The 14,243-nt window shown below is 32.9% G+C and overlaps 1 protein-coding gene across 1 annotated transcript in view; it reads left to right on the forward strand.

Annotated features, from left to right (window-relative positions):
* Positions 1 to 13,370, forward strand: part of LOC129225174 (aspartate aminotransferase, cytoplasmic-like) — a 32,897-nt gene extending 19,527 nt beyond the window's left edge. Inside the window, exons 8-9 of the mRNA XM_054859739.1 lie at positions 8,708 to 8,850; positions 9,575 to 13,370. Of these exons, the coding sequence (XP_054715714.1) occupies positions 8,708 to 8,850; positions 9,575 to 9,741 (310 nt within the window). The 3' untranslated portion in view covers positions 9,742 to 13,370. The remainder of the gene's footprint in view (positions 1 to 8,707; positions 8,851 to 9,574) is intronic.
* The last annotated feature ends 873 nt before the right edge of the window (positions 13,371 to 14,243 follow it).

Raw genomic sequence — 14,243 nt, forward strand, 5'->3', positions numbered from 1 at the left:
AGATTGCAAGAATGAGTTATTTTTACAGCGGATGAACAAAATTTTTATTTAGGCAGATAGATTCTCAGTTAGTTTCTGAAATTAATTTCTGAATAATATTCTAGAATTAGAGTTTCTTCAATTTATCGAGAATCAGCATTATTTAGCCATTAAACGAGTTAATTCTTTCGCGCATCAAGTCGTGAATTTTCATTTTTTGAGCTATAAAAAAATCAAAAGTGCGAAAATTGTTGATCTGTGATTTTTTTTTTTAATTTATTTTTTATTTTAACCGATAGCCAAAATACACCGTTTTTCTTTTTCTTTTTTTTTTTTTTTTCGATTTTCGTGTTCCGTTTTCTTCACGAATGTTTTCTGAAGTATTCTCTCCCCCTACTCAAATTAGTTCTAATAAAGTACTTATGAATTAAGTAGTACTGAAACTGGTGATTATGATTTTATTTGCACTTTTTTCAGAGATTTTATTGTGCTATGTTATCAATAAACAACATTTACTTACCGAGCTTTACCTCCTTAAACCATTATCAAATTCGAGTCAAAAATCCAGGGCTCCAACACTCGAAGCCAAGCTCCATTTCATAAGTTAACTAATAATTACATAAAGCTACCTTCTAGCTGATGGATAGGGATTTAGTAGGAAAAAGAAACTGATTTTTCTGCTATACTGGGGGTAGAGTACTTACAAAATGGGGCGTAGCTTAAGGGCGTGTGTACTTCGGATTTTTTTAACTCAGCTGGTAATGATTTTAAGAGGGAATGCTTGCCAAGTAAAGTTTTTAATTGATAGTATAGTACCTTGAAATCTTTAAAAAATATTCGAACAAAATCATAAAATCATCAGAATCAATCACTAGTACAAAAATATTCAAACGTAGCTCTACTTACTAGTTTGGGACGGAGACGAAGGGAGTATCACCTTTTAACTAAGCATATTTGATTTTTAAAATATGCAATTTTCACGCAGTAAATTTAAAAAAAAACGCCAAGGGAGAAGAGCTGCCAAAGATAGGGGAAACCCAATAACAAAGTGCATTTCCTTGTTTGTTTGTGTCTTGAGAACTAATTGACTGATATCAATGGATTTTTTTTTCCAAAGATTTATAATGAAAATAGGGACCAGTGTGGTGCAAACAAGCAAAGCTTGTTACTTCTTATCATATATTTTCATTATCCTTTTAATTTTTCATATATTTTCATTATCCTTTCAATTTTTCAATTGAAGTTCGGTTAAATTTTCAGACATTTTACTTTGTATCCAGCAAAATCACAGCTCCAACAAAAAATTTGGATTTATTGGAAGTTCATCTATAAAATGCTTCTTAGTCTGATTTAATGTAGACCGGGATTTCTCACTTTTTGTTGACAATACCTTCAGGCGGCAAATATGGCAATAAAATTAATGCTACATTTATTTTAGCTGTAGAAACTATGTATAATGGAAAAATTAATAATTATGACAAATCATGTAACACAAATTGACATAGAAAAACCTATAAATTTAGTGTATGAAGTGGGAAAATAAACAAAAAGTGCATATTATTGTTATTACAATTTTCAAACATGCTGCTATACTATCTTTTCTTTTTAAATCGAGGTTAAACATTAAAACTCTACTTTCAATAATTTATTTTAATTTGCGGAAATTTTTTAAAAAATATTGAAAATATTCTGCTGAAATATCAAGCACAAAGATAGATTTCTTTATGTAAATTAATATTTTCTCTATCTTAAAATGATTTGTATTAAATTGATATTTACTTTACTTCATGTTTTATGCAAGTAAAAAAAAAAAGGCTCCACAAATAATGAACATAAGCACTTATTGCTAGAAACATCTGCTGCAGGGAACGAGATTATATAAACAACATGGGATAAGCATTTAAAAGTCTTGTCTACGAGCTTAACAAAATAACAGACGGTATCATTTCGGATCCAAAAGCTGATATAAACGGTTTGCATTTATTTTTTATTGCATCAAGCGCTTTTTTTTTCCTCGAGTTTCATCGATTTTATTCAAAGATTGCTAAACAATTATTTTAAAATATTTTCTACGAACACTTTTGTGCTATAAAGTTCTTATTAATTTCTTCAAAATAAATTTTATTTTGCTACTTAAATATTTCATGAAGTTTTGTAATATTTTTTACCCATTCCAAAATATTAATTTTTACTAATGGGTATAGCAATATTTCATTGAAAATGATTAGTTTGCGAACACTTTTGGGAACTACTGTATAAATTATTATATTGAAAAAAAACATTAAATGTAGAGTGGAAGAAGAAAAAATATCAATACTTACTGGGGGATTGGTACATAGTATTTTTTTAAGAAAATAAAAATGCGGAATGAAACAAATTTGAACTATTAAACTAAAAAATACACTTCGTTTAACAGAATTATTTTTGTAAAATTCATGGAGAAGAATGAAAACACATAACCATGTAATATATTCCACGTTGAAATTAAAAGCTTCAAAGTTCTATGCCATTTATAAAAGCGCTGTATATCATCTGTGTTAGTTTAGCTACGGTGGAGTGTTTTTTTTTTTTTTTTTGTAAGTTTAAATTTGTACAAATTCTTTAGTCATGTTTGTAATTTTTTTAACGAAATAAAGGAAGTACGTTTTTGAAAATAAATTTCAACAAACCAATATTCTCTTTTTCAAATAAAAAAAAAATAACGCTAGCTAAGCCTAACGTGGAGGTGACTCAAAGTTAACAACACACAGTATTCTAAACCTAATCGAACCGTTCGTTTTCAATTTTAATGTGTTTTAAATACAACAATAAACACAACACTAAACAAAAATGTAAGAATACATAAAAGAAGGCACATTGCACATACAAATTTCAATAAATACTAACCTTTTTTATGAATCCTGTAGGATAATTTCCGTAAGATAATTTAACAAGCAAGTACAAGACTGAAACAAAAATTCCCAGAATGCACTGCAATATGACGAAATTGGGACGAAATAATTTCGTCAAAAATTTGAGATTTCTGGTTTCGTCAAATATCACGTGATTCGGTGACGAAAGGATCGTCGAAAATAACGAAATAGTGCTCGAGGATTGCCGAATCGTCAAAATTGAGCGTTTCATTTTTGACAGTGCGAAAGGGCGCCAACCTTGGAAAAGAAAGGTGCAAAAAAAAAAAAAAAAAAGGGGGGGGGGAAGAGAGGGGGAAATTTAAAATCTAGAGGAAATTCAACAACTAAAACAAAAAAGGCGTCGAGCTTGAGGGCGCAATGATGCATCGGCCCGGGAGCCAATTTGCCAGCGTGCCAGTCCACCCCTGGGAGTTTCTTTTAACCCAGAAATGGAAAAATGAGCATGGGGTCAGCAGTTTGCCTTGGCCGGGAAACAGCCCCGATCTACGTAAACAATTATCGGATTCCTGCTGTTAAATGTTTATTTCATAAGTTTTGCAGGATTTCACATACATTCATCGTTAATCGATCGACCAAAACTTCTCACATAATCCCATTGTTGTGAAAATGCGAGGGTGATGCAATTTTTTTTACCAGCACTGTGTATGTCTAATCATAACAATTATATTTTCTATTTTAGATTGCCTTTGAAACCTGAAATCTCTTATATAATTAAAAACTGAGCGTATCTATGTATGTCCAAGCTTCTTCTCCCGAACAACAGTGAACTGACCATCGAACCAGGTATCGATGGATTCGTAATCTTCCCTTCTTCATGTTTGGCTATTTAACACAATCCTCCGATAATAATTAGCGGAGATATCAGTTAAAAACTATTAGTTATGAACCTCGGATTTCGACATAAAATCTCTAATTTTCGAAGGCTTTCCTCCATTCAAATTATTTTTCAGTGCTTCATCTCAACTTTCCATCAATGTCTTTGTTTCATGCGTGATTTTTTGAGGCTTTTCTCAAGTCAAATAATTAAGTAATGTTTCTTTCGGGAGTATTCGACCTAAAATACTTTAGAGAATCATCACAAATACAATAAATGAAGCATTTAAGTTTTAATTTTTGTCGTAAATTTTCTGTAGCTGCTACTTTAAATCTTTAAAATCACATTATAATTCTATAAAATTGTATGTCTGTTTCTTCCTTATATAAAAGTTCAATTTACGTCGGATCTTTACCAAATTTGGCACACAGTTTCTTTGATGGTCTACAATGCATATGGGGGGAGGGGGGATTGAAAAAAAATTCAAAGAGTTATAAATTCAAATTTTTAGTTACAAAATGGCTCTTTTCTTTTATGAATGAATATATGGAGATGAGCTTTCAAGGCGAGAAATAAATTTATTTCTGATTTATCACCCTTTCTTCCTCAAGGCTGGCCACAATTCGCAACTCCAACGAACTATAGGGGGCACTGCAGTCACTGTCTAATGGTCGACTTAAAAACTAAAACAAACTCATGTGGTAACGAAGAAAATGCTAAAAGTGTTGTGATTTTTGTTCGTATGTATGATATTTTTCGCTTTATTCTTTTTAAATTAATTTTCAAAGTCTTGTGGATATTCTGGCCCACGTAGAAAGAAATGAGAATTCAAGAAGCATTACTAAACGTCAAAGATTAATGCAAACTACGTAGTTCGTAGTTCTAAGCAGCTATTTCCACGATGTTGAATTCGATATTTATCAATTCTTGATAAAACTAAATAATAATTGTGGCCTGACAAGAACAACAATTAATGCTAGAAAATTCAATATGACATTACAAATTATTATCGAAAGAAGATGATACTTCTTTGCCTTGCTTGGCTAGCGCTTATTGTTTTGCATTTGTTGCCGAGTTATTTCTCTCGAATTCCCGAATCGGTTAATTTAAAATTTTTCTGTTTCGATTTTTCTAATTTCTGAGTTACGATTTAATTATGTCAAGTTATGCAAATCATCTACAGAATTCTTACGGATATATGGTGGTAGTTTTCTTTTCAGTTGACTGATTATTATTTCTTTTTACTTATCGAATTCTGTAACCTTACTGCCATTTTATTCCACTCATGATAAAAATTAAAAATGGTTTAACTAAAAACGCGAAATCTCGCCAAGGCTACTTAGCTCGCACAATACTAAAACTATAACCCTAAACAAATTTGGCGAAACCTTTCAGCTGAGAATAAAAGGAATAAAGTAAATTCTTTCTCGGTTATTCATTTTGTTCTACGATAATATATTCAAGAAAATATTTTGCATACCGTCCATTCCAACTAAATGCTGCTGTAAAAGATGGTTAGTTAAATTAATTTAAGATTAAAAAAAACTCATATTCTTACAAATTCATACAAAACAATAAAATTTTTTACCTTGTATAACGTTATCCAAGTCTGTTAATCCAATTTTCGCTTTCACCATTTTCAATCAACTCATATTTTAGAAGGAAATAAGGAAAACTAACATTATTTTGAGAAGCTCGAGAATACTACTAAGGGACGAATTAATTTCTGTAGCTGAAAGCAAACTAAGACTCATCGATTGCGTTAATAAATACTCAAAACAAACTGCCTGTGTTTACGTCAACAGACACACGTGGAACGCAACGTGTCAATGTTTTAGTTTCATCGGCAGTTTTGTAAATCACCGCAAGGTAGCGTATTCGAGCGCTGGAGTTCCGAATGAGTAAGAAAAAAAAATTTTTTTGAATTATAAGAAAAGTAGAAGTTTTGAATTTGGCTCTGTTTTTGGGAGATTTTTTTGTTAATTGAAAATACTTAATATTACTTAATATTTACTTAATATTTTTCATACATGCTTTTTTCTTTAAATAACGTCATCCGTTTCAATATAGTATCGATATGTGTGTTGATCTGTGTTTATTGATGCTATTTTTTTCTGTAAATGCTTAATTTTCTGCGATATTTTAGTTCTTTTGAGGGTTTTTACCTCGAAAACGGATTGATGTTATTATTTTACGTTCACGTGGATAGAATTCATCCAAATAATTACCTAAGAGGTCTGTTGCATTAATTAACACCCGGGCAACGCCAGGTAGTAGGCCATTTTATGTAAAAAGGGGATTGTTATTGTGCATAAATATTTCCGATATAGTCTATCAGATGTAAATCAGTTTAACGTGAGCACAAATTATAGTTGATAATGCATATATTTTCATCTTTTGTGCTTATTGAAAACACTGATAACTTGTATCATTGATAGCTATTATTAACGTTGATGAGGTTTTTGCCAAAAATATGTTTTACTGGTGTTTTGCAAACCTTGTATTACGCGCATTTATTTATTCCTTAACGCGTTAGAAACTAATATCAGAGTACTACAAAAACATCAACTGGACATCTCTTTCATTTTTTAGGCAGCCCGTGCAACGCCGGGAACGCAGCTAGTAATAATTATAATTTTTGATTTTCAAACATGATTGATATTGTTTGAAAGAAAAATAAGTATGATTTCCCTTCCTTACAAAGTAACTTTACTGTCTGAAAATAAAAGCTATTGAGTTTTGATTTTTTCCAATCCAGTCTTAGTCCAAATCAAAACTAAATTGGTTTTTCTCTTCCTTTCCCACAGAAACCCCAAACCAAAACTGCGTAATGGTTTCTAAAGCTGAATTAGAACTGGAGTTTCAGTTCATTCATACGGCCGTGCTAAGCACAGTAGTAAAAGTAGTCATACCTACATTTTTGAAAAAAACTGAGTTATTATAACCAAGTTTTTCTCTGTTTCATATTTTAATTACTAAATAAAATGCTTTAGGGTCATCAGAAACTTTTTTTTTATAAATTCTGAAGGGGAAAAAAGAAAGAGAGACCTGATTCAAATATATGGAAGAGCTAAACTTTAAAACACAATCTCTCTGCTTGAGCTCAACTGCAGATTTAACTTTTGTGCTTTGCACGGCAGCATACAAGGTGCATTTTAAGCAAAAGACCTGCTATTTTAAAGTTGTTTATGCAAGTAGAATGACAGTTCGTTTGCTTGTTGTGCTTCGACAAACAGTATTTGAAGCGGTATGCCGCTTCAAGTGGCTTACAAATTATTGTCGATGTCCGGAACGTGTACGAAAACGAACAGTGAACATTTTAGTAAAACATCACCGAAATCCGAAGTCAGGCTTTGTCTGTGATGAAATCAGCACAAGCAACAGAAAATGTGTGTGTGTGTGTGTTTTTTTTGTGGATGAGGGCTATAAAATGAATCAAAAAGAGTACCAGAAGGACATTTTAGAAGCTGTTGTACTTTTGTGGAGCTAAGAGCACTTCAGCACAGCAATGTAGAGTGGACATTCCAATTTTACTCCACACCAGTTCATGTGGCCAAAAAGACAAGAGTATTGCAAGGCGCATTGTTTTTGACATGACATCGTCTACTCGCTAGATCTCAATCACATTTATTACAATGTATGGCATGTTTTAGAGTCAAAGGTCTACCCCAAGGGCGCCTATAGGCAAAATTTTAAGGGTGGATCAAAAATTTTCCCCATGGTTTAGCAGAATGGTTTCCCCATAGAAACCGATTTCAGTACAGATTAGAGATATTAAAATTTGACATTTTTAATAACTTATTCATTAGCTGGAAAAGAAATTTTTATACATTTTTGCAAAGAAAAAAGAACTAAAAGCAAAGAAGTTCTCATTTCTAGGGGGGGGGGGGGGGCTTGATTCCCTTCCTCCATGCGTCCCTATATGGACGCCCTTGGTCTACCCCAAACTACACAAAAGTTTGGACTCTCTTTACCAATTGTTTTTTGGGAACAGATTGATTAAAGGACTTGCGGCTCTTGAATGAAAATTTTCTATCAGTTGCACCTCTGTTTTACTTTAAAAGGCGGCTAGTTTGAAACCAAATAATTTATACGTTGCTAAAGGTCTTCTCATATTATTATTTTTTGTGTTTTGATAATTTATTTATTTTTAATAAAGTTACGTAAAAAATTGCTTGCCCGTTGTTTTTTTTTTTTTTTTTTGCCGCACCCTGTACATTTGGTTCGCACAATCAGCAGAAACATAGTTCTGTGATTAAAGTTATGCTTGTTTGTTTTATGAAGAAGGAAAATAAATTCTTCACAAAGGATATTGGTTTGTTTATTTATTTATTTATTTATTTTTTGCGAAAAGTATTAAATGTTTTTTTGATCTATATGCAAATTATAATATCATACAACAACTTGCATTATCAAAGTTATACAATATTTTAACATACAAGGAGGGGGTGGGGGGAGGAAATTGCGTCAGAATTTGAGTATGAAAAATTTCTAATCACTTTTTGCTGAAAATTTCTTCTAAAACTTCCTGAAAAGTTGAAAAAAATTATTTTTCAATTTTTCCGAAGTGGAAATAAACCCCTTCGGAAAAAAACGGTTTTTTTTTCCTTTTTTTTGGAAAATTTTCTGTTTTTTTTCCGATTGTTTTCTTCTCTACCCTGGAGTTAAAAGTGAAAAGTACTACCGGGGCGTTGGTGCAAATACACAGCTAATTGTATAATCCAATACTTCTAAAGTTACATTTCGGAGGTGTTCCTGAACGAACGCTGATTTTTAAATGTTGACGTCTCTTGCCGTACAAGGTAATATTCCATGCAACATAACAAATTATAAAATCTTTTGATTCTGCAAAATAAAAGCGAAGAGTTTTAAGTTGCTAAGTTGACTGACTGTAATTTCAATTTTATTAAACAAGAAGCCTTTGTAATTCTTGGTTCATTCTTAGCCTTCTATTATATGGGTGCTGAAGTTATGATTCTAGATTAATCGTTTTCTCTTTTAGGCAAGAACAGATGACAGAAATGTCTGGGCGAATAATCAAAATGAGAGCTATTCTCAAGCAAAAATTGGATGAATTGGACACACCAGGAAAGTGGAATCACATAACTGCGCAGACTGGAATGTTCTCATATACAGGCCTAAACCGTGAGTCAACTTATTTTATTTTTTGGAGTACTTGTAGCAATTGTTTTTTCAATGCATTTGCTACAATTGGAGTGATGGAACTTTCAAGAATACGTCATATTTTCAAAAACCGCATTAAAATATCCAGTGCAATAACACTGCGCCCGTATACTCCGCGATGAAACGATGATTTCTTTTCTTTTATTTAAAACTGATTTACTGAACATGCGTCACCTGACACAACTTTTATTTTCGAGGTACACCGTGTAACGCCGGTCAACGTAGCGAGTAGATTAAACAAATTCAATATGATCTTAGAATCCAATTTAACCTTTCTGATCGTTTTCTTCTTTTACTTCCATCTGCATCTCTTAGTTCTGTATCTCAGAGCCAGTCTGACTTAAGTCCGAAAATTGCGAATTTCCGTTTATTAGTGCATTGTATGTAGAAACCTATTTTGCATCGAGCCATGTGAACGTAGGTCTTAAAAAAAAAATCATTTTCAATTTTTTACCGAGGTTAAAAGAGCGCGCGTTGCATCTTTTGTATGCGCTAGAAAAATGCTTTTCCTCTCCCCTGTAAAATTATCATAATGTGACTTACGTCCTTCTGGCTCTGAGGTACAGAATTTACGAATTTTCCTTCATGCATAAGCTTTTTTAAAACTGAATGTTCGACGAAATGTTTGTAAACAATACATTTTCATAATTTTGAAACTTATTACTTTAAAATTTTAATCTTCTAGCGCTGCAGGTGAAATACCTTATTGAAGAGCACCACATTTATCTTGCCCAAAGTGGACGGATCAGTATTTGCGGACTGAACTCGAAGAATGTGGATTACGTCGCCAGAGCTTTTCATGACGCTGTAACGAAAGTCTCTGAAACTACAAGTTCCTGTTTCATGATTTAAACTCTTACGTAATTTTAGTTGTTTCATACTTCCCGAAATCTATTATGGACCTTAGATCCAACTATCCATGATCAGAGCTTTAAAGAGTGAGGGGAGTATGTCCAACCTCCAGAATTCATGGTCTTTAGATAATCAAAAACAAGAAATAAGATTGTGATGTTGGGTTGTTCACGAACTCCTATCTTCTCTCAGAAATTTTTTTAGCCGTGTCTCTGCCCATGACTAAAGTCCTAGATTGCAGTTTAAGTAGCGACAACGTCCGCCATCTTGGGGCTAAACGCCGCTTTCTTCTGATGTCTGCTATGATGAAATAGCGTGTTTCGTGTCTTGATTTTGGTTTATTATTAACTCCATATAAATCCAGAATCAAAAAGAAAACACGCTACTTCATCCTAGCAAACATCAGAAGAAAGCGGCGTTTAGCCCCAAGATGGCGGACTTGTCACTACTATGTACGCTACTATCCGTATGCTACTAACTGAAGCAACTGAACTCAAGGAGGTGAAAGAAATGCCTCAAGTCAACATTTATAAGTTAACTATTGCAAATGGTGAAAGGAACTGACTTCTGTTTTAGGGTAAGATATGGTACTTGCAGCCCTGGTAGGGGCCACTGTATAACATGCTTTCGGAAACTTTTAAATGAAAGTTTACATAATGTTTGAACTTTGCTCGCACTTAACTCAAAACTTAAAAAAGTCCGCTCACATACCTGTTTCTCATTGCCTCATATCTTCACAAATGAATAAATAGGTTCAGATGAAAGGTCCTTAGAACAATGAAAATACTAACAAAACTCAAAAAATTGAAAGAAAAAAGATGCTTTCTTTACTGTTTATTAGGTCAACAGTTTGTTTTAATTCGAAAAGGTGCTTTTTATTCGTAATACGTTAAACGCTAGGACTCTTGGATGAGGAAGGGGGAGGGGGGAGTGAAACTGTTTAAACTCAGTTAATCTCTTGCCTTTAATCCATCATCTATGAAATAATCATCTCGGTTTAAACTTAATCTTTTTAAAATTTGATCATGAAGCTTGATACGTTAATGAAGTTTTATCACACTGATTGATTGCATTTAAATATAACATTAACAGTCAAAATAAAAAATAAAAACAATGTTATATAATTGATACCGGGTAATTGTAGGGCATCGTTTCCCATCCGGTGGTTCGCAAACCCCTGTTGGTTCGCAAGAGGTATTAAGGGGGTTCGCGAAAATATTCATCATTTATTCATTTTTCTTTCACATTTGATACTCTTTGAATGAAAATGTTAGCTTACTTGCTGACATTTTTCGTGCATTTAAAGAATTAAATCTGCCCTTAGAAAGCAAAAAAATCACCGTTATTATTGAGCATAATAGAATGAAAGCAATGCCGTAAAATGTTCAACTCTTGAATATAATGTATTCACTCGAAAGCATATGAATGCTTTGGGGTTCTAATAAATAACGTCGCATTTTATTCCGTACTTATAGCATGGATCAGACAGAAAAAATTCTACAGCTTTGAAACTATTAAACCACACATTACATCCTTATTAAAAAACTGCACCCGTAGTCCCTTTCAAGAAATCTTACATTTAGATGCCTATGACTGAATTTGCCTTTTTTACTGAAAGAAGAAATGTCATTTAGTCAATCTGATATAGTTCTGTAAAAGGTATATGAGAAAGATTATTCTTTAATTTACCTCTGCATCAATTTTACAGATTATTAGTATTGTTGTGTCAGAAAAACCTATTTCAAATTTTATTATCCTTTCGGACAACGTTTCTATAACAGGTTTTCGAAACATACAGAGATATGTACATAAGCAAATTTAATGCTGAATCTAATGTAAGACTGAAGCTGCCCGATAACTTTAAGCTTCTTTGTTTTGGAACTCTTCCAGTTTATGAGTTTTTTCAAAGTTGACTGAAGATTAGCAATGAATAATCACAGAGTTCTGAACTTGTTAAATTTATTTTGCATTAATTTTAGTTTGTAGCAATGTTTGCAGTTTATATTTTACAATTATATTTTCGTTCTTGCAATGAACTATAGAGCAAAATCCACCAAAACATTCTCCCAAATTTTTTTGGGTGCTTGCGTTTTCCTTTTTCACTGCTGTAGGGCAATGCATTTATTGGCACTACCTTCTTCCTAATCACAATTCCCATCCGGCCCGTCATTTCAAAGTTTTCCCGTGTGTGTGTGTGTGTGGGGGGGGGGGGAGACAATGGGCATATACTCAATACATTTTATTGGAAAAAGCACCAAAATACACAATCACATTATGTTTTTTGATATCCATTGGGGGGGGGGATTACCCTCCCCCCCAGATCGCCCAAATGACGGACCTGTTTCCCATCAAGAGTGCTGAACTGTACCCGTTCTCACATGCCCCTTGAGAAAAATATGACCATCAGGTTGGATTGTGAAACTAGGCTTCTCGCAAAAGAGGACAATGTTTGTACATACCTTCTCTAACGTTTAAAGTTGGAAAAAATGTATTTTAGCGATATGAGTTTAAAATCACTCTTATGTCTTCAAAACAAAAGTAACTTTGTAAACATTTATCAGAAGAAAATATCTTTTTGTCGATTTCTCCAGTGTTCTAGTTTTTCGGATTTAATCGATTTACTATTTGTACAGAATTACATTGTATTGAAAAAACGTGATTTAACTATGATACTTCAGCACAGAAATTGAAATTGATTTCTTTGTATGTTCAAGCACGATAATTTCATTTTTTTACGACTGCGTATAGCAAGACAACCTTACGTAAATATTGATGTTTTTGCAAGTAATTCATGTTCCACGAATGGATGGAGCATATGAATACACATAGAAACAGCAAAATTATGTCACCCTTGGCAATTATGAAAAATGTCTACGTTAGAGTATTTTCTATTATAGCATCACACAAAACTGGGTTCAGACTGAACGACATGTTATACCTTTCCGGTTTTGAACACTTGGTTGTGAAAATATGTCTGAATTCGTGCCAGCTTACATAGTGTCTTTCTGTTTTATTTCTTCTATTGAAAGGATTTATGAAGACAGTGATTATAATCAGGGATGCAAATAATCAGGGATGCAATCCCCCCCCCCCTCTCTCTCTCTCAGACATGTATTCAAAGAAAAAAAAAAGAGGCCATTTACCAAATAATTCCTTTTTCAGTCTTTTTAGCTTCATTAGTCAGTTTATTTACGGAAAAGAACAAATAGTAACTATACTTAATTTTGCCTGAAACTCTCAAGAAATAAAGTTTTCTTACTTATATAAAACCAACTAAATAAGAAAAATACTAACGAAAGGTCACAAAATTTTTTGTGATTAATAAATCATTAATCTTTGATTATTTTCTTGAAAATATGTGATTCTTTATTACTATGCATATTTTAAAAAAAAAAAAATTAGGAGCCCCTTATGAAGATGAAGCCTCAGGTACAGGACTTGTTGGCCTGTGCGTTAATCAGGCTCTGAATGGAAGTTTACCATTCCTATTGTTTAGGTCTTACTGTTTTAGTCTTCAGATGTAGCTGCAGCCATTATTTACATAACTAAAACGAAATTTTACCAAGTAGATTTTATTGTTCTGTACACACACCCTTTGTCTTCTGCCAAATACAATTATTCCAACAAGATTCCGATGTTGTTAATATTTGGACACTCAACGACTAAGTTTTTAATAACCTCACTCAAAAAAAAAAAAAAAAAAAAAAAAAAAACCCTCAAACCTCACTTTAATTAACTGTCTTGTTTTTAGAGTAAATTTGAATTTGCGCATGGTATTTGTAAAACCTTTCGCAACCAATAAAATTTGTCGCTAAAATGACGGATGAGCATATATCAAAAAAAAAAAAAAAAAAAATCGAAAAATGAGTTGTGACCACCAAAGAAATATCCAAAGTCGATTTTATAATATGACCAATGGGCGTATTTCTACAATAAATAGTATAAAAGTTACAATCCCTTACACTGGTGACGGTTCTTAAGCGATACACTAAACTGGAAGTCTTTAAAATCGGTTTTCTGATAATTCTTCTAAGTGAGATACGCCAATTCGTCTTTTTAGCGACAAATTGTTTGAGCCTCTTTTTTTTTTCCTTTTTTTTTGCTTTCTTACTACCAATAGTTTTGATCGGCAGTTACGGGTTTTTACGGGTTTCGGAATTACAGTGAGAGAATTCTCTTCCTTAAGAACGCACTGTTAAGCGCCCTATTCCAGAAAAAATCGGTAGTAGGTATTCCAGCAAAAATTCCGCAAACGGAGATAGTTGAGAAAGGCGTTATGACGTCAATCCAAAGCGTAAGGATTCCATGCGTATGCTGAAAAAAGGTCCTTATCAATTCAGGTTGCCATTTTCGGCAGGTTTTTTTCGTTTCAGGATTTTTTTTCTTGGGGAGGGGGGGGGGGGTGATATATCCCTGCAATTTAATTTCGATGAATTTGAACTTATCACCCACAGGCAACAAAAACGTCACAATTCCAAAAAAAAAAAAAAACATTATTGGAG

This window comes from Uloborus diversus, chromosome 6 (assembly GCF_026930045.1).
Source record: "Uloborus diversus isolate 005 chromosome 6, Udiv.v.3.1, whole genome shotgun sequence".
Lineage (NCBI taxonomy): Eukaryota > Metazoa > Arthropoda > Arachnida > Araneae > Uloboridae > Uloborus > Uloborus diversus.